The sequence below is a fragment of the Phalacrocorax aristotelis genome, chromosome 2 (genome assembly GCF_949628215.1).
Source record: "Phalacrocorax aristotelis chromosome 2, bGulAri2.1, whole genome shotgun sequence".
Taxonomy (NCBI): Eukaryota; Metazoa; Chordata; class Aves; order Suliformes; family Phalacrocoracidae; genus Phalacrocorax; species Phalacrocorax aristotelis.
In genome coordinates this window covers 48,535,161-48,556,595 of record NC_134277.1, presented here as the reverse complement: position 1 = coordinate 48,556,595, position 21,435 = coordinate 48,535,161, and the positions used below count along the sequence as shown (strand labels likewise).

The 21,435-nt window shown below is 43.8% G+C and overlaps 1 protein-coding gene and 1 long non-coding RNA gene across 2 annotated transcripts; one reads left to right on the top strand and one right to left on the bottom strand.

Annotated features, from left to right (window-relative positions):
* Window positions 1-24: 24 nt before the first annotated feature.
* Window positions 25-20,309, bottom strand: BFSP2 (beaded filament structural protein 2). Its single transcript, XM_075085705.1, has 7 exons — window positions 19,854-20,309; window positions 10,750-10,832; window positions 8,700-8,856; window positions 6,242-6,403; window positions 1,616-1,747; window positions 920-1,136; window positions 25-110 (listed from the first exon to the last, which is right to left on the bottom strand). Exons 1-7 carry the CDS (start codon window positions 20,307-20,309, stop codon window positions 25-27), a joined length of 1,293 nt encoding a protein of 430 aa, XP_074941806.1.
* Window positions 12,611-19,461, top strand: LOC142052792 (uncharacterized). The gene is made up of 2 exons (XR_012658994.1): window positions 12,611-15,872; window positions 16,711-19,461. It is a non-coding gene; the product is annotated as an uncharacterized LOC142052792 (long non-coding RNA).
* Window positions 20,310-21,435: the final 1,126 nt, after the last annotated feature.

The following is a 21,435-nucleotide window of genomic DNA, read 5'->3' as shown; positions in this document are numbered from 1 at the left end:
AAAGCAGGCTGCTTTGATGGATTTTTAGCTTCCACGAACATAATTGGCAGTGACATCTTCTTTTGCTTTAATGGCAATGGTCTTCTGTGGGCTGGGAGTTTCATAATCAGCTGAAAGTAAAAAGTAAAATAAAATCAGTCACTACTACAAATATGAAAGTTGCTGAACCAAGTACTATCTTCAGTTCAGCTGCTGAAATCTCATCAACTTCAGCAGGAACTGATTATAAAAAAAATTCTCCCTGACCTGAACAGAAGAGCAAGTCAAAATCTGTGGATCAGATTCTCAGAGGTTTTGTGACTAATGGTGATTAAGGATCTCAAAAAAGCCCAACCACATAACCCAGCCACTGTAAAGTCATGTACAGGTTATTTCCAGAGGACAAACGTTAAGAGCCTGAGCTATGTTTTTTTTTCACAAAAGTTACAGCCAGTGGGGTAGATTCTGTCCTTGGACTTCGGGGGAAACTTGTGTGCTTAGAAAGGGAGCTTCCCCAGGATTGCAGCTTAATATTTGGACTGTTTAGTGGGAGGAGGAGGAAAGGCATAATGTACCCAAGGCAAGAAACAACAGCACAGCTGCTTTGTAGGCCCCAGATGCTCTAGCAGCTTTTTAATCTCACATCTCAAATCTTCAGGGAAGTGAAGCTCATAGACCTATTGGCATATTCCTAAACCTCGTCCTTCCACAGCAGTGCTAGAAACCACCCATCTCCAATACGTCAGGAGTCTCTACACAACTGGATTTGGGGTGTTCTTCCACTTTGGCAGCTTCTCCAAACCTCACCATCTACCACCCAGCCTTATGAAACACGAGAACCACCCTAGTCCTCCTGCTTCCAGCAACCTCACAACCCCTTCCCAGGCAGCACATGTTCTCCAGGCTCGTGGCATGCTTGCTTTTAAGGACAAGTACCTGCTTTGTTCTCCTTCCAGAAGGCAGTGATACGCAGCAATGTCTTTCTCCAGCTGTTGCTTGCTGGTCAGCAGATTTTCACGATCCTGCTGCTGCTGCTCAGTTTCTGCTTTGATTTCTTCCATCTCGGCCTCCAGCTTGGAAATGACAGAGCCTAGGTTCTGCAGTTCAGTGTCGTGCCACTGCTTGGCATCATACAAAGAGTTCTCCAGACCCCTCTTCTGTAAGGGCAGGACAGCAGACATTAAAACAGTCAGTTTTCATATGCTTAATAGTGATTTTTATATAGGTCTGGCCAATATGTCTATTGAATATGCTTAAGTGGAGATGTAGTATTTTGAGAATTCCTTACTTTAGATACTTTGAAAAATGTGTATTATCATTATAAAGGTTGAACTACTTTGGTTACAAGGCACAGATATTCTTCACATTGTCAAGTACTACCCACCCAGCAATCTCAGTGAAATTATTATTGAGTATGAAGACACTGAAATTGAAATTTGGGGCCAGGTTGTCAAATGTGGTACATGTAATGCACCACATCAATCAAGAAGGGCCCAGAAATGTCTGGCAGCTCTCAAACAGCACCCACTGGAAAACGGGAGTCATTCGTAAGTCTGCATCCCAAGATGGGAACGTTTTCCTTAGAAGGCACAGAAGTTGCACAGAATATACCCATTGAAAACCCAACATTACTTACCAAGGTTCTCAGAGATTCGGTTTCTGCTTGCAAGCTCTGTATTTTGCAGGCAGTTTCATGGAACTCGGCTCTGAGGCCCTCCACCAGCTCTTCCTCCTGGGTTCGCATGGCAGCCGTCGTTTCAGGCGGTTGCTGGTAAAAGATTGCGACTGTTGCCACAGCCTACTCAAATTATGTTTTAGTTCCCTGACATACCAAACTGACACTTGATATTTTCAGTTTGTGGCAATTCTGACTTGAAGTTTGCTTCTTGTATATTAAATCCCTCGGTTGAACAATTCTGGATACTTTTTAGTGTCAAAATTATCATATTTTCTATGCATTTACTGTAAAATGGCTTATACATACAAGCATATATATTTTATCTATGTCAACAAAAGCTGTTCAGCATTCATATTAGTAGATTTAAAATGACCTATAAAAAGGAAACATTGCTGTAATTCTTAATTTTGTAGCTATACTGTAATTTTTTTAAAGTTAAGTGTTTTCACTTAGTCTGTTGGATTTCAGAAGTATTCACACCTTAATTTTTCACATAGGATTCTATAAGCAACTCATATCACAGAGGTCAGAAAAATAATTTCTGTTAATTAAGATATTCTTATGCAATTTCATGCTCTTGTTGCTGGTGGGTTTTTATATGTGCTTAGTTCAGGCTCCTTGAAAATAGGTGAAAGAAAAGGTACCTCAGTAAAAATAAAATTTCTATACTTCTTAATGAGGGCTGAGATCAAGGTTTTCAATCCAGAGCTCTGGGCTCTCTAGCAAATACAATTTTTCAGTCAAAACCTACATGTTTTCTGGCTGATGCTAAAGTTAAACTATGCAAAATGTTTCCATTCCCCTCTGAAAATTCATCTTGACCCTGTCCTGCTTTTCTGATTATGGATTCTTTTATTTTAAAAGTAAGATCAAATTTTTTAAAAATCTAGGACAGTGCACCAGAAATCATTTTTGTTCTTGTTTTTTTGGGGGGGCCTGGTGAACCCAGCCTAGTGATCATGGACCTGTCACTCTGGAGTAATCTGTGTCTCCAAAGTTGTGTTGAGAGTGTAGTCTGCACATTATTATGGTATGAGGACTATAAAAGTACCTCTTTTTAGAGAGATACATAGGGCGGGGAGGGTGCCTTTGCATCTGTATATATAGCCTACACCCATTACCTGAAGCCTGGCATCTCTCAATCACATTTACCCTGCTGGTTGCCCAAATGTGACCTATAAATCCAACTTGCCCTCACCACAGGTGATGTTGAAACTCCTTCAGCAGTTACCCTAAGCCCTCACAGCTACATGATGTTAGTGATGTGAATGATGGAACAGGCAAATGGAGTAGCTGGAGGTGGCCACATCAGGCCCTAAATACTGAGGATGGCACGGCAAGTAAGCACACGCTGACTGAGTTCTAAAGCTTTTGGTACACACAATGTTTCCTCATCCTCCTTATAGGATTACCAGCTGAGTCACCCCAAGAATCCCAGTAGTGGGTGCTGCTGGGCATGACACCCGGCCTCAGCTTTGGGGTTCCTTCCATAGAGAAATGCATAGTCCTTGTGTCCTCTTCACTAGGCAATTCGTGTTTTCTGGGGGCTCTTCCTATTCCTGAGATGCTCCACAAGGGTAAGGCTATGCCCCAAAACAACTGGATTAATGGAGGGAGAGGATGAAATCATCCTCCTAAGTCTTCATCTTTTGGTACTTGAGTTTCCTAGGAATGTGTGGATTTCAAGCACGTCTGTACAGTTCTGAGCCAGGCATTGTGCAAGAGTGCAGAATCGGTCATTATTGTTTTTCGTGGAATCAAGATAATTAAAGGATGATTATGGATAGAACACCAACATCCACCGTCTGACCAGCATGATAACTGCAGAAGGAAAGTTACTTTGATAAGCTCTTAAGAGTTCTGGGAACGTGTTAGCAAAGTAGCAAAGAAGGGAGAGGCAATTGACGTCATTCACAAGATTTTTCAAAGCCTTTTATGAGTTCTAGTGTAGGGGGTGACAGAAAGCTGTGTAATCATGTGCTGAGGACAGAGCATTGCCATGGATCGACAGCTGCTCAAGAGATGGGCCATGAAGAGGAGGATTATGGTTTAACAGCTTGATGCCTCAAGGTTTACTGCCTTGGGGATGAATCATGAACTAGAAGGATTTATGCATGGCAGAAAACAATATAGATTAGCAATGAGCAGGGGTGGATGTGTGGAATTGAACTGCATGAACAAACAGTACCACATTGTTAAGTAAAGCATGTTGTGGGGAAAAACGTAAAGCAGCTTGCATGCCTTGCAAGGGTTTAAATCACTTGTGTCAATTCAGGGAAAGGTTATGAGCATTATGGACAAATAACTGCAGAGCTCAAACCAATGAACTGGAGTTTTGAGATTACTTACTCATCTAAAAAAAAACCCATGTGAAACCCTGTTAGGTATTAATATAAGTTGGTATGTTTTGGTGCCTGAATGCCTGTGAAAAATCTAGCAAAGATTGCAAGTCTAGTCAGAAGACAAAGCAAATGAGGCAAAGAAATTGATCAGAAGATAATGGAAGTACTGCCCTGACATCTAAGTCAGTTCTAGGACACCATTTGAAATACCTTGGTCTCAACTGGTCACAGCAACGCCACAGAGTGGGTGCAGGGAAAGGAAAATAAAGCATTATGCACCAAAAAAAACCTCACAAAGAGCGATTGAAGAAATCAGTAATGAAAAGCAAAAGAGAGGAGGAAACTTCTCTCTCTCCTCTGATGTTGCGAAAGAGCAGGGACAAATTCTTCACCGTTAACTAAATGGTGCAGCTTAGCCACATAAGATAACATAAGTCCACAAACTTAGTTGAAAAAAAGGCTGGACATAATTATCAGAACTCTTGTTATCTGTATAAATAGTAATCGTCTGAATAGACCTGTATGAGAAACAAAACTGCATCATCTGGGTTTAATGAGAGGTATATTTGGGGACAAAAAGCCCTAGAATGTCATACCAGAACCTGCTCTTAACTGAAACAGATCTTGCCAGAAATATGTGATATTCTGAGTCTTCTTGCCATTAAAATATCAAACCAAAGCAGGAACAACTTAAACTAGTAAAGGCTTAGACTATGATGGCTAAGTAGGGATGGGTTAGGTTATGTCTGCTTATTGGCATTTCTGTGCAGCATCTGGTGTTGGCCACAATCAAAGACACGATAGTGGGATCCAGTTATCAGTCTAGTATGAGCTGGCAGTTTTCTTCCCAAATGATATCTCTCTGCAGTTGAAAGACCAGCTATTGAAGGTATGACAGAAACGGGAAGGAAGAAGTTGTGAGGGTGTATTTGCACAGGAGGCGGAACAACGGGAACAAGCAGGGCAGGAAAGTGGGGACGTGAGAATGGTGCTGTCAGAGTAACGCTCATTTTGCTGAAACCCGACAGTGGGCCACAAACAGATTTTTCTGGGAAAAGCTCAGGAGGCTACTGAGAATGCTCAGGCTTTTCAGGGCTGCATGTGCTTTTTACGGGGGCACTGTGACCTCATGTAGTTTTTTCACTCTTGTCACTGACTTCCTTTGGGCTGTACAAGCTGAAAATCAGGCCGCTGCAGACTAACCTTATGAAAACTTTGCATAGTAACAGTCTGGCTCACAAACTTGATACGATCTCTGGGACAAATGCCTCTGGTTGGCTTCTTGTACATTTGGTATCACTGTTGTCACAGGATTTTTCTTCTTTGTTTTGAAAATAAACACCTACTCAAATCTTGCATGTATTTTTGCAAACATATTTCTTGCTTGTCCTCTTGCAGTTTGGCTCCACTACCCTCTACTCCTCTCACAGCAACGCTGTACCATGGAATGGGGGAGCTATGTTTTTGCTAAATATTCCTATAGCACAGCTGTAGTTACAATTTGGTGTGCTATGATCTGCTGTAGTGGCCAACTCAGAATAAGATGGCTTTTAAAATATAGGATCATGCACTGAACTTAGTGCTTCAGCTCTGCAAAAATACTTATTTCAGCCAGCCACTCTGGAAAACGGGGGATCCTTCTGACAGAGAAAAAGCTGCATTAAAAGGCTGTTTCAGAAGTAGCATCAGGGGTGGAGAGAACTTTTAAAGGGAATGGCTATTATCACCACTTTTCATTTCTAAGTTATTATCCAATTTTCCCCCCACTGCCAAAGGAAACAATCTCAAGGAGAAACCAACAAGGAGTCTGTAGCTGTATAATAAGTGTAGAGCAATGTATTTTGCCCTTTTGATTTATAGACCCCTGTAAATTGTTCAGTGGAGGAATGGCCCTAATAAGGAGGGTAACAACTGTGGCTTATCCAACACAAAAGGTATCAACTGATTAAGTTTGTTTTTCTCAGCCAGCATTTCAGAGCCCTTAGAAGGCTCCCACGGATACCAGTGATATCAGCAGGGTCACTTCCACTACTACTTAACTCTGTGCGTCCTGAGAAAGTCACTGATATTTATGAGTGTATTTTCCAATGGACTTTGACCAAAATCCTTTAGATTTTTACCATCTTTTTTTGTTTCAAGAAAAAACCAAAACACTCAGCCCTCAGAGTTACTGCAGAGTATTAGACAGTTTTTGTGTTTGCTTTGAATCTCTTAATGTTGGAGTGGGTTACAGAGTGCTTACCTTGGTACGGAGCAGGGCACCAGTCTCAGCATGATTCTTTTCAATGTCTCTCTCCCAGTGGATTCTGATTTTTTCCAGTATGTCATCCAGGCCACTTCCCAGGGAAACATCAAGTTCTTCCAGCTGAGATCCAGCGAGCTGCTTGTATAACACCTTCACATCCTTTAGCAAAAATAACAGACATAAAAGTAGGTGAATTGGAAAATCAAATGGTAGCTTTGAAGGGGCTCGAGGAAGAGCCCTGTTTGGTTCCACAAACAAATTCAATCTGGTCCTGAAAGGTGTCTCATTCACCTGAATGGTGAATGATTTAGTGCACTGGAGGGTTTCTTTGTCAGATGTGGATTTGCCTTGCTTCTGCATGGGGAGTGTTGCTGGAGTTCCCCTTGGTGGAAGGAGGCTGAAGCCCTGCACCAGGGCACTGCCTGGAGCAGGCCTCTCACAGTGGCGAATTTCTCCAGCAGTCAGAGCTTGACATATACACATGCTACACACCCAGGACCACAACTCTATTGCACTATACAATAACATCGACATGCATCTACTGGGAGAAACAGCAAGTTGTGCAAAACAGCAGGCGCTCCACAGCCTTGCAGCTTGCGTGCTTTTTGGGCATGTGCACATTAGATGAAAAGCACGCTCTGCTGTGACAGCATTCTGTTCTTTCTTTACATATAAGCACTCCAAAAACATCTAAGCAGGAAAGAATTAGTGTGTCTAGAATCCATGCTTAAAGGTAACCTATCAGTTGTACACTATGTTCAGGAACACAAGAATAAATGAGGTTTGCACATGTATCTGAATTGTCTGGCACCACAATCCTTTTACATCAATCTGTTTATATGTGCTATTGACATAAGCAAAAAAAAAAGTGGTGTAAAAGCATCTGGGACTTCTATTTGTAGGCAGTGATCCCTGACAGTGATGGTAAGGGAAAAACAGGATGGGCACATATATGTGAATTATGGACCTGCAAGAATGAAAGCCTCCAAATGTGCCCACTCCAAGTGCACAAAAGCTTCAAAAGGACTTGATGTGGATTTCCTAGTGGGGGCACTGGGGGAAAGAAAGGTTTGAATTAGTTCAGGAAAGTCCTTGGGACTTCAGTGTTCCAGAGCGCAGCTGGAGTAATCGCAGTAGTTGCTTCCAGCCTTTATTCTGTGACTTCTCTTGAGCAGCTTCCCCTGGTGCTGCTGCCATGGGAAAGCCAGGTCTGTGCTGGGGTGGTTCTGCAAATGCTCAGATATTGCCAATGGGTAAAGAAGGGAGCAGTCTTCCACCCTGCAAGGGCTCCTCGCTGGCCTAATGCAGAGCAAGAGGAACTGTTGGAAAGTTGTTATTCTTGTTATGCCATCTATATGGGCAGAGAACAGCATCAGTCCAAATTTTCTGGTTTTAGAGCAATCATTGCAACGCACAGAGGTTTAAGGGGGATCTTGGGTATTTCTGTCAATTTTCTGTTTTCACTCTTATCTAAAACAGCTTCCATCTCTCTCATGGCATGCAGTAGTGCTGAAACCACTAATTATTTTCCGCAAAATGCTGGTTTTGGGATTAGACTCACAAAAGCAGGGAGGGGATGAAACAACCTCATCTTGGCAACCCAAGTCTCTGTATGCCTGCCAGTGTTGCTGAAATCTTGTGGTTGGAGAAATAACCCCTAAGAATTGTAAGGTAGGATAGTGCCTCACTTCTGTAAGCCAACTCAGTTCAAGTGCTCTTTTACTTCTGAGGCATCAGCACAATTGCTTGCTGTCCCTTATGTGGGTGGGATTAATAGTAGCTCCATATTCAAGCCCCCATCAGTAAAGATGCTGATTTGGGTCCTATCCTGAAACTCCTGCTGAAGGGAATAAACCACCTTCATGCAAGTAATGCTGGTGAATGTAACGAGTAAGTGGGGAAGTATTGCAGAATTGGGTAATAATGGGCTTCCCTTCCAGCTGCCTGTCACTGTGACTTGCTTCAGTGGTGTGTTCCTAAGGAGAGGCTTGGTTTTGGGAACCAAGCAGCTTGCTGAGTCAAGCAGTTTTTTCAGAAGAGCCCAGATAATGCTCAGTGTTAGTGCAGCAGGACCAGAGCTTTGTCCCTGCACAGGCATTTTCTCTTTACATCTCTGGCTGAGAATCAGACCTCACTGTTGAGATGTCCGCATATGTGACTGTGCAACCCTGTGACCATCATGTGGTGTCTAGCAAGAAATGAGGTAATGACATCTCTTCCATGTCATATTCATCAGATGAAAAGGAGTTAAAATTTAAATGTAAGAATTTGATCATGCCTCAGAGGTTAGTGCTTTAAGTTAACAGAGAAGGGAGAAATAGGAACAAGTTTCAGAATTCCCCCACCCAGACATGGCAGTCAGAGCTTTTTAGTGCTTGCTTTGTGATCAATATATGATTCCAACCAGATGAAACAGGCACGCATTGGCTTTGCAATGTCCCGAGTCTGGACTTACTTCTTCATGATTCTTTGACAACAAAGTTAGTTCTTCTTTCATGCTCTCTATCTGACTCTCCAGATCCATTTTAGTTAAATTAGCATCATCAATCACTTTATAGAGGGAATTAATTTCATCTTCCACTGCCTTTCTGAATGGCTGCTCATTTTCATACCTGCAGAGAAAAAACCCCACAAACCTTAATACAGCAGAGCTCAGCAAGAAAAACCTGCTTTTTTTAAAAATTACATCATTTGTGCTAATTAGCTTGTGTGTCCCAGACAGAGGCATAGAAACACAGAAGATATACTTTGCTTTCACCTTGTCTTGTTATACTTGAATTTAACTGCCTGAAGTACCCTGTCATTAATTCAGAGTGTAATAAAACAGGCCAAGTTAGCAGTCTGTGCTACAGTGGTTATCAGTTTGATCAGATTCCTGAATAAGCACAGAGAGGCACGTGGTCTCTAGCTAGATCTGGTATTTATATGCAGTATGACTATGGCAGCTTTTTCTCTGTTTGCTTGGCTGTAAAATGAGAATAACAGCTTATTCCCCTACATAAAAACTTTTCAGAGCTATGGTTAAAGAAAACATGCACTCATCAAGCATTACTTTTATTAATGAACATGGAAGTCTGGTCTATGTTCCAGGGTCCCAGCCCATCCTTAAGACCAAATCCTGGTAGTATCAAAATAAAGAGGAAATTGGAGCAGTTGGTTTGCAAATAGACTTGCTGTTAAAGCAAACAGATCATTTTTAAACTATGGCTGCAATGGTAGGGAAAACTGTGGCAGGCAGTTGCTATTCTACAGCGCTGCTTGCTGCACCGCTCTCATTTGTACCTTTTCATTTTAGGCTTTCCTTTGAAAATGTGGCTGGGTTGTGTGGTGGATTGCCTTGGGTGGGAGGCTTTTGCATCAGACCCATCCAGCCTGGGGACCTGGTGGCCAGGGAGGTTAAACAGGGGGGTTGGCAGGTGAGACAGGAGCCAGCTTCAGAAACAAGACCTGCACTCTGCCCCCTGAGAGCTACCTTCGTTGCTGGGAGCTCAACAGCCAGGGAAAGAGGCAGCTCTTCCCAGTGAGAATTAGGAGCTTCTACTCTGCCGTGGACTGATCTGACACTGTTTTTGTTATGTAGGCTGCTTGTCCAAGTCAGCTGACATTTTTAAAACATATTTTTTAAAACTACTTAAAATATTAGTGTAGCTTGCTGGATGTAAAGCCACAAAATGAGTAGCTCAGAGTTGTACCTTTCTGAAATAAAAGCAAACCTAAGAACATGATTAGCACCTTTTGATACAGTTAATACGATAATACCAGGAGAGATGAATTTTAACGGATGATAAAAATTATAGGAAATAAAAATGAAACAGTGTGTCAGATCTTGCAAAAATCTATTTGTAAATGAACAAGTCCATTATGAATAAAAGCTGGAAGGATCATCAGGCCTTCTGAGTAAATTTAAAGAGTGTCATGCACTCATGTACGAGAATAATAGGCTTTGCAAATGGAAGGATGTTTAAAAAGTAGTTTGTCAGTATTTAACATCTTTTACTATTCATTTCTCTCAGTAAAGACAAGGAAAATCAGTGCAGCCCATTTCTGTCTTATCTAATGTTTCCACACTGATGTTTGTAAGTGGTACAGTTTTTGCTTTTCAGCTGCTGCAGTAGAATGATTTTTTGCTTCCAAAACCACGTGTGTGGCACTGCAAATTAGAACTAGTAATCACATGAATGTTTGCCTTTATAAAATATCAACCCAAAGTTGAATGAATACCGACCTCTCAGTAAGAGATCAATGTCTGTATATCAAAGAATCACTTAAGTAATTTTGCTAGGGCACATATTAGTTGCTATAAATCTTAAAAATCTTCCAAAATAATGTTAGCATCCTAATTATTTTGCTGTTTCAAACCCCTTCCCAAGTCAGGTGGATGAATATTCAACTTAAAAGAACGAGCCCATTCTATTGGCTAAGCGTTACTCCTCTATAGAGTACTCCTCTTTGCCAAGGCAAAGTTTCAAAAGGAAGTGGCCAGCTAGGTGCCACCACAAGACTACCTGTCTTTAAAATCTTCAGCACAGGCTTGAATGTTCTCAATGTGCAGCATAAGACGAGCATTTTCAAGGACTGCTTCGCCCACCTGGAAGAAAGAGACAAGAGAGCTTAAGCTATAAAGAGCTTCAGCACGTTACCTACGTACGCTGTACATGTACCTTAAGCAGATGTAGAGCTTCGATTCTGAAAATAATCCTTTAGCTTAGGGCTGTTCAAGTGACTCATTCCAGACAATTTAATCAAGTAATTTTGTACATATGTATTCACAAATTCTCTGCAATAGGCCTCAATTTGTCATCAAACTGTTCATTGCTCCTAAGCATTCATCTTCTTGTGGAAACACATTTATTCTGATTGTCAGCTGGTCGCAAGGGGTAAAATTCATTACTGTGCGCAAGGTACGTTCATCATTTAAGTCCCACTTATATTTTCTAGATACAGTTTAAGTAGCACTTATGCAGTTCCTGTTCTACTTCCCATGTCAACAGTCCTCTTCAGGGCTGTCCTCTTCGGTCAGCCAGGGAATACTTGTTGCTCATGCCGCCTGCGAGCCGTGCTTAGCTCCCAGAGCATTGTTTTTCTTCTCTGATGGGATCATGTAAGCTCTTGTGACAGGTATGAATCCTGAGGAGCAGGCAGTCTTCAAAGATTGTTACACCGAATGTGAAATGCTTTGGAAAGATTGTGCAAATAAGACTGTGGAACCATTGCTATGGCTCCAGGGGTATCTTTAATACCCAGGAGGTGCTTGAGGGGTAAGCAAACCTGAGAGGGTTGTAACATAGCAGCCTATTGTGATTCAAGAGGGTTACATAAAATGCTAAAAAAGGTTAAAAAGACCCCTGCCTGCCCTGGAGTCGCACGTGCACTGAGCTATGGAGGTGATAGAAGACATGCTGAATTTGGTACCAGGATTAGAGCAATCATCTCTGCAAACCTGGGGACTCCAGCCATCCCATGGTCCATGCCATCACTCTGGAGGAGCTAAACTGAACATCTCTTTGGTCTTTTTCAGGAGAAACACATGGAGATTTGCAGTTGAAACTAAACTGCCTCATGAATAAAAGCAACTTTTTAAGTGGGCCAGGAGAGTTCTTGAAGCAGAAATCTTTCTTTCGATAACTAAGTCTGCAACTAAATGAGATTGCAAATCCTCCAAAGCATTGTGCTCCCCCGAGGTGGAACAGGCCATGCAATGTGGAGACATCAAGGCTGCGTCCAGACAAGTTATCTCAGGTACTGCAAGTGGGATCATTGCCTTAGTATGGTCCTACCTGCTCTTTGGCTTGCTGCTTGGTGATGGGCTGGAGGTAGACGTGCAAGGCTGAAGCGTTCCTACGTGGTAATTAACATTCACCCTCACTAAAAGTGGCTTACTGCTCTAAATGTCTTATAAATGCTTGGACAAACAAATACGAAACATGTGAAGGCATCTGATAAGGAGAGGAATAACCTATTCCCCACATTGAGAGGTCCATAATGGATCATGAAGTTAAAAGCCCCCTACATTTTTTAAATCTGAGGAGGCATGAGAGTTAAAAATGAGTGGTTTGCTTACTTATTCTCACCTACTGTTAGGAACTAAAAGAGAAGGTGGCTGTGGCTGGAAGCCTGGGGCTGGAGCTTCATTCTTGCCAGCTCCAGCTCAGCTTGGCTTCCAAAAGAAACAGAGCTCATGCCATGGCATGGGCAGCCAAGTCTTCTTTAATAACTGTGGGAATTCTTGGCCAATTTCCACCAATATGATAGAGGGATAGGCCATCTCAGGGGCACGCAGTTCCAACACGTTTCATGAAAATAACATCTAGGAAGAGGAAAGGAGTCCTGCAAATACTGCTGCTGGGCAAAAAAGCTCCAGTTCAGTCATGAGAAAATTAGCGAGCGCAGCAAATGCGCAGGAGTCAGAGATGTTACGAAAGCCACAGGCATGGGCAAAGACATGGTGTCTCATGACACACCAGCCAGCCCTGCCATGCAGCACACAAGTACAGAAGACCTTTACGTGCTGTCTTGCACACAGAACTGGCTCTTCTTCATCATTCAATCCCTTGTTTCCTTCTCCTTGCTTCTTTGCAACCCTGCTTTACCAGCACTGGCCTAACTCCCCACCCCTCAGGTCATCCCTTCTATGGCATTTCAGAGTGGCTGGGCAGAGCCCTGACTTTGGGGCTGTGCCGCTGTGCCACTGTGCTGTCCTCAGGTCCCCTTGCAGGACCTGAGTTTCTCCTGAAAGATGGAGAAAGTACATTTAGTTTTCACGTGTCCTGGTTTCAGCTGGGATAGAGTTAATTTTCTTTGTAGTAGCTAGCATGGGGCTGTGTTTTGGATTTTTGCTGGAAACAGTTGTGATAATGTGGACATGTTTTAGTTGTTGCTAAGTAGCACTTACACTGGTCAAGGACTTTTTCAGTTCCCCGTGCTCTGCTACGTGCACAAGAAGCTGGGAGAGGACACAGCTGGGAGAGCCAACCCAAACTGACCAAAGGGATATTCCACACCATATGACATCATGCTCAGCATATAAAGCTGGGGAAGAGGAAGGAAGAGGGGGACGTTTGGAGTTATAGTGTTTGTCTTCCCAAGTAACCCTTAGGTGTGATGGAGCCCTGCTTTCCTGGAGATGGCTGAACACCTGCCTGCTGATGGCAAGTAGTGAGTGAATTCCTTGTTTTGCTTTGCTTCCGTGCACATCTTTTGCTTTACCTGTTAAACTGTCTTTACCTCAGCCCAGGAGTTTCCTCCCTTTTACTTTTCCAATTCTCTCCCCCATCCCACCAGGGGGGAGTGAGCGAGCAGCTGCGTGGTGCTTGGTTGCTGGCTGGGGCTAAACCATGACAACATGGCAGCAGCATAGGGGTACAGGCAGTTCTTTGACCCAAGCTCTGAATTTTTTTTCCTCCTAATAGTTAAAAAACTTACTCTTGGCCTTACTGGAATTTTCTTAGTTTTCTTTCTTTTTTCTTATTTTTTTTCTTTTCTTTTCCTTTCTTTCATTTTTCTTTTTATTTTTCTTTTCCCATATTGTTCTTTATTTTTTCCCACAGGAATTATTGCATTTTGTCTTCCTGCCAACTCATACGTGTATGGATTGTCAGAGAAGCTTTTATTTTTTTGTCCTGACTCAAATCAGGGAACAGAAATGCTGCCCTGTGATTTGCCCTGCCCTGTCAAAACAAGTCCATTTGCTTCTGGCAGTGAGCCCCCGTAGTTACAGTATCTGACCTAAAGTCTGATGAAAATGAATGTCTTTGAGGGAATTGGGAACATCCCACAAGCAAAAGTAACATTAAATCCTATGAGCTGCAGAGTGCCACTCAGAGGTATGTTAATGGCTAAGTTTAGAGTCTGAATCCAGTGTAAAATGGCTTTTGGGCTTCAACGAAAGCAGAAGCAGGGAAGAGCTGGCAATTTGCCACTGCCTGGATTTCTGCCTCTATATGGAGACAAACTGTTTTTTAAAAGTGCTTTTTGGTAGTAATCTTGTGGTTTCATTGAGGCATTTGAGGTGACTTCTTACCTACCCCCCAGTGGCACAGAACCCCAGTACCACACTCCTGAGGACTGGGTTAATACCTGACTCCCCTCTTCATAGACAGGCGGCTAATGCCAAACGTTCAGTGAGAAAGGGCAGGGCTTCCCAAAACTGCACACAAACCTGATCTGTAAAGTAAAGTAAAAATGGTATGAAGAAGTCTAATGTTTGGAAGGGTTCAGGGATGAGCGTTGTAGTGGGAGCCAGCAGGTATTAGCGTTTTGGCCCTCCTGGAAATCAGCTGCGTATGCTTTAAATCTGCCAGTGAACCTGAAGGATAGATAATTACAAGGTAGTTTCTATGTAGAAACCAGGTTTTCTGAAAAATTCTCCCTGATTTGCATGAGCTGTGAAAGCCCTTTTGTGGTCTTGAGAAGATGAGATGTAAGACTTCCATCTAGCGGCTCTTTTGTTTGATTTAATTCTCCTAATAACAGCTGGATGCAAACAGGCAGCATTAGTAAGACGTGTTTGTAGCCACTTTGCTGACACACATACTAAAATGCATGATGCAGCAGTTTAGGAAACACCCTTCTTTGTGTCCCTTGGAAATGAGACGGCTCGTAATGCTGCAAGCACTTGGACATTGCCTCCTCTGCTTGTAAAGCAGAAGGCAATGCTGTCCTGCCTCGCAGGGCTTTTGGGAGGCTTAATTCACTGATGCTTATGTGGCATTTAAACAGCCAAGATGGGAAGTGTTATCAACACGCAAATATTATTTCTAATAATAGCTCCTTTAAGGCATGTATTGTCTTTCAACACTCACATCTGTGATGCACATACACCTTTGAACATGATTTTTTTTTCAGCTCTTGAACTAACACTGCATATTTGTGGTATAGAACATCTTAAGTAGAAAGCAGAAAATTTTTTCTTTGATTTCACTGTGATTTTACAGACATGAAAACACAATTTTAATTTTTAGCAAAAAAGAATCTTGTAAAAATCTGCATCAACGTACTGGCCAGTTTACCGCGTTATGACTGGCAACAAGGAAAACCTGGTGCTTCAAGGGAGTTTGTAGACTCCAGCCTTGATAAAGGGTGACGTGGTACAGACACTTGTGGGGAGGACTTATCCCTCGTGGCTGGCAGCTTTTGATATTTAACAGAGATCTGACCAAGTCTGGAATTGCAAGATTTACTATGCCTTTCAAATTCTCAGCTATGCTTTATCAGTAGCTTTGTATACTTTTGCTATTCTTACAAATGCCTAATCCCTTTGTGAATGCTGCTGACTTTGCGGCCTCAGGTGTGGCCTGTGATAATGAATCTCACAGTTTAATTATTCATGTAATGGAAAATTATCTGGCTTTTAAGTTCACTGCAGTTAAAGCAAATGTTGCCTCCGTGGAGAAAGATCAGAAGACGCTGGTCTAGTCTTTCCTTCCGCACACAGGAAGAAATAGTTGATATCAGACCATTGCCTCCCACGCGTTGTAATTTACAGCTAAATCAGGCTAAAATCATGCAACCCTGTGCCTGCTGCTCAGATGCCAAGGAGTAAACCCGTCATGCTTTCTGCGTTGAACCCCTTCCCCCTGAAGGAGGAAAACCCAAAGGCAGCAAGAGTGGCATTTGTTGCATTGGAAAGGTAATACCTGGAGGGAGGCTGGGAAGATGGGTCCTTTGCTGATTCCTGCTCCATCCAAGAAAACACCACTTCATTTATACAGCAAATATTTTATAAGTAAACAGGACTGCATCAAAAAAGGTCTAGCTCTCAAAGCAGGAGATACCTCCTAAAGAAATGATCTGTAAAAACTGTAATGTTGCCTAAGCCCAAGATAAAAAACCTCACAGCTGTATGTGAAGGCAGTCCAATGTTATGCTGTTGGAGGTGGCTGAGAGGACATAATTAAAGCTAATTTATTACCATCCTCTTTATGGTGGTTGACCAAGCTCTGTGCCATTTTGTGGGGGTTTGTTGTGCCCTTCGATCAGTGGCAGAATGCTATTTCACCAATTTACAGACACTAATAATACACTGTGTTGCGTTAAAGTGTGTTACAGATAATGCTGAGCAGTTCTTCTGGCCCCACAGCAAATAAATTACTGTGTGCAAGTCCAAATGCGGCAATTCCTTGGGCTCTTAGTCCTGGACCCTGAGGGAGGGTCCCTCAGGCTTAATATTAACACCTAATAAATGCTGACAGTAAGGCCAGGTGTAAATAAAAGTTTCTCTATAAAAGAACTCTGGTGAGCTTTCAAATGCTCCCAACCATGCACAGGCTAAAATCCGTCCAGGATGTTGATTCCTTCTTCTGCTTTTGTGTTTACTCCTGTGATCTGAACTGGGCTACATGCCATCTCATAGGCAAAATAAATCTCTGTGTCTCCCACTCAGCCGTAATTGAACAGTCACGGAGGCTGAGCTACCCTCTCCTCTCTGTAAACTCGCTGAGATTATTTCAAGCATCCACTTTTCCCAGGTGCTCCCCTGCTCCATGGGAAGGAGTTGCTGTTACAAACAACCTCCTATTCTGCAGAAGAGGCACATCTGATTGGAGATAGAATTTTCCACAAGAAGACCAGGCTGAAGCCTGGAGAAAAGGAGTATGCCTGGGGTAAAATGAGATGAATTTGTATTTCTGTCACATGAATTCCTCTCCGCAAAGATATCTCATTTCCCTCACTTCCTGCAAAAATCCTCCCATTTCGCGCCTGTCCCAATTAGTGTGTGTCCACCTGCTCTGCTAAAAACCAGCTGCCCAGGCAGATAATTAATGCTGTGAGCTGGATAGTGGCTCCCCATCATTCAGCTCCTGTCGGTGATCCCCTGCTGCAGTAATAGCTCTGACAATTGCAATGAAACACGAATGTTTTTTCCCCTGAGGGACCCTCCACTCGTACCCTCTGAGTCACGCATTGCCACATTTTTTTCCCCCTAACTCTTGTTTGGGAGAGATGCTGGCACCCAGTTGTTATTGCTGGGAGGACAAGTACCCAAAATGTGGGATGCCGGAGCACATTCCAGGGAGGGCAAGAGGATGGGACCTCCGGTCCACTGGGGTCTCTCCTACCCCGCTGCAGAGATGGGTCCATCACATTTCTGATTTTGGGACCAGGAGAATCTGCGACTCCTACATGGCAGTATCCTTGTCTTCTCACTAGCAGGGCAGGAGGAAGGGGGTCCTGCCTAGGCCTCTCCCTCATCCCACCTCCCCACCCCCCACCCCCAATTGTGTATCTTTCTTTTGCTTCTTTTTGTTCAAAATCTGTTCCTATCATGGGTGTTTGGGTTAAACCAGGTGGCTGCTCAGGCAGCTTTCTGCCCCAAAACTTTCACAGCTGCTTCATACAAAGGGGACCAAGTGGTTTACGGCTGCCAAGCATCCCTCCTGGCTGAACGCACAGGGCTGGCCGAGAATCAAAATGAATCCTCAGATTTTGTAGGAGGCCGAAAAAAAGATATGTCACATTAAATCTAAATATATTTTAAAAAATTACATCTAGAAATGTATCTGCTGGGTATCTCTCATTTCTGTTAGAGCTGAGTCCTGAACACCTTTTACTTTTCCCACTGGGACGTGTCACAGCAGGAGGGTACGTGTGGTTGCAGCCGTTTCTGCGGCAACAGATTTTGATGTTGGTTTAATAAGTGTTACACTTTTGGTGTTGATGCTGGCATACTTTTGCCAGTTAGTCCCAGGATGAATGAGTTAATCGGTGTTTGAGCTGGATGAGGGCCTACTTTCATTTTTGGTTAGATGCTTAATATAAAAGAGGCGAAGAAACCTATTAGTCAGAATTGTACATAACATCTCAGATTATATCTGAGAAAGTCAAAACCCATTAAGTGATGTCCTTTCTATTGATTTAATGAAAGTAATTCAGAAAACTTTTGTATTCTATAATGTGTTTGAATTGTTAAATAGATATGGATGATGCTAATCATCTCATTTTCTGTGACGCTTGCAAATGGTGTTACTACATAGCTTTATTGTTCTTGATTTTGTATAGGAAAACCCCAATATTCAAGCTAGATTTCATTATGAACTGCTCTTACTTACTCATAAGAAAGGGAGGTAGAGGCAAAGTGGCAGGGTGACAATATAAGGAAAGCTTAAAAGGAAAGCAATTTGAATGAAAAATTCATGAGAAGTTTCATCTGCACTACAACATTGGGGTTTCATATAAAGGAAAATCAAACCGTCCTTCCTAAAGTAGTCATGGTCCTACTTTTTTGGTCTTAACCATAAGCCCCTGTAGGTTTTACAGGTGAGGTGTATGACTGCAAAATGGGACACTCGTCTGGAAAACACAGGATGGTGGCTGCAAAGCATTAACCCCCCATCTCACGTCAAAGTCCCCATCTACCTCAGTGAGATGGTAGGTTTTCACAAGCACCCCAGATTCAGAGCACCTGTTGCCTTCAGCTGCCAGTCCCTTCAGGAAGCTTTATAGGCTTAGCAGCAGCAGTGTCATTTACCAATATAAAAAGATAACAACTTTAAAAGTCAGTGCTTAACCAGGTGTTTCTGCTGACGTCATCTTTGCACAACAGTTTATGCTGCAACATCCAGGGTTCAGACAATGTTTGTAGTGTTCTGGGTGAAGACCTGCCCTAAAAATGCAGTGCACTGTAGAAATAGACCCTCTTTCCTATGCCAGAATAAAACTCTGGCCTGCCCAAGGTAAAACACACAGTTGTCCAGGGGAACCTTAAAGTTGTCTTTCAGGCTTTCCAAAGACCTGCTGACAGCCTTTTCTGCACCTGCATAAACGCTGCCAGGAAGAGATTTGCAAGATGCTGGGCTCCAGCTCTTCAGGGTCCCATCTGCTCCCGCTGGCTGGGAGTCGAGAAACTGGGACTCACAAGGGAAACCAAGACCTCAGGAGACAGAGCCCTGTGTGTGTTGCAAGCAGGACACCAGCCTGCAAAGTCTTACTGGTCAGCAAAAGGAACTGTTTCTTGTCCATGAGGTCACAGCAAACACCATTTCGCACCCCCACAATAAACACTTTCCTGGAGAACCCGCAGCCTGTGCCATACGGAGGTGATGAGAGTAAGGGAAGGTGGGGTGGCGACAAAGGGAAGGAAAGGAGTCACTCATTTATAGCCATGTAATTATTATTTTTAAATAAATAGAGCTTTTGAAAATGTGATTGAGCAAACATAGGAATAAAGTAAAAATATGAATTGCTAATGAAAATAAAAAAAGCACATGCTTGTAATGATATCATGTTGAGGGATAAACTAATTCAGTCCTTGCAGTTTTCTTTTAATAATTTTGATGCTCAGTGTAATAATCACAGCTAAGAAAAAAAAATTAAGAGAAAACCCCACCCATTTTAATCAGCCCAGACTATCGCGCCTTGGGGTGTGTTTCAATCGCCCCCATGCGCAGGATGCCTGAGGCAATTCTCCTGCTTAATAGGCATTTTCCACAGCACACTGTGAAATGATAATGCTAATTATCATGAAGATAGATTTAAAACCCTCCATCTAGATCACCGTGCCTTGAAGTCAGGCAGCATTCATCACCAGCATCAACCCTCTCTGCTCAGGTTTGCTAATGACTCATGAATCTCCCCCCATTCCCCCAGTTGCCGGCAGCACTCCGGCGCTCACCTGATGGTAAATGGCCTCCCAGCTCTCCCGCAGCACTCCCCAGCTGCTCACACTGGCCGCTTTCTTGTCCAGGTAGACTCTGATGTGCTCCTCCAGCTCCTGGTTGACCTGTTCAAGAGCTCGCACCTTCTCAATGTACTCCACCAAGCAGCCATTCAAGCTTTCGTAGGCGAGACCCCTGCCCTTCTCCAGCCCCGGGGCCAGGGGCAGAGCAGTGGAGGAGCTGCGCAGACCCTGGAGGAAGACGCTGCTGATGCCCAGTGCTCTGCGGGACACTCGGGTGCCCAAGCTGCTCACACCGCCGGTGGGGACGGCGCCCACGTAGACGCCGGGGGGTCTTGTCAGGCTCCCTCCACCCCCGACGCTCACCCGGCGGCTGGGGGGCCCTGAGCCCTCGGCCGCGGAGGAAGGGGGCTGCTGCCCCAAGAAGGACGACCGGCGCCTCGGCAAGGGCATGCTGCCTCTCCAGCCCGCCGAGTGCCGCCGCTCAGCCCGGCCGCCTTGTCCCGCACTGGCGGGAGGGATGTGCCGAGCCCAGCAGGCTGGGGCTCGCGTGGAGTTTCGGCTTTGTGCAATGGCTTTCTGGAAGGGGGGCTTTGTGCTGCCCGGGAGCACCCGTCACATTGTCCGGGCGGCTGCTGGGTCAGCAATCTCATTTCAGGGGAAATCTCCCTGCTGCTGCTGCTGCAAATGTGGCAGATGAAAAGCACAATGGTGTTTACAGGGACAGCGGGACAGGGATTCAGTGTGATGTACGTGTGTTAAAATACCAGTAGTGTTTTCTACGCTGACACCCAGATGATTTCCTACCCTTATACCCGCAGGTAGCTAGACATATGCTAAAAACACGTTGGCTGCTCACACCCATGCTTGCGTCAGACAGAATCTCCTGCAGCAAGATGTTTACTAAAGTCTTTACTAAAGTTTTGAGGAGATGGCAGGGCCATGGCCAAGCCAGCCTTTCACTGCCGCAGAGCCTCGAATGCTCCCTCAGTCCTGCTGCAGCTTCTGGATTTCTCTGGCCTTTGGCTTCACCACCCGACCGAGGCACATTGCCCCAAACCCAGTGGGTTTTAACTAGGGACAAGCACCCTTATGTCTACCCCTGCTCAGTCGGTTTAACGTCACATTATTAACTGCACCCAGCCTGGTCAGCAAGGGCCCGTTTTGCTTTGACTACATAACGTGGCGACCAAATGAGTCAAATGTGACCCAAAAGAAAAGGGCAAAACAATCCCTGAGACTTATTGCAGGGAATGGGGAAGTTTTTCCTTACTCTTCCTTTTATGTCGCTGCTCTTTAGCAACTAATGACCAGGTGGGTTGTTTATATGTATATAGGCAGGACGTGTGCGTGGTACAGTGGGGTCCTTCACTATACAATGTTAGGTATAGCTTTTTCTACCTACACACAGGGATGCTTCACATCCAGGACACCAGACTTGTTCCAGCATAGGATTACCGTGTGCGCATCTTAGTAGGCATGCCTGTAATGTGCTGATGTTGGGCATTGCCCTCATGCCATGTAAGTTTGTACAGGGGTGGTGGGGAGTCTTTGGTGCGATGAAATACATTCAGAAATC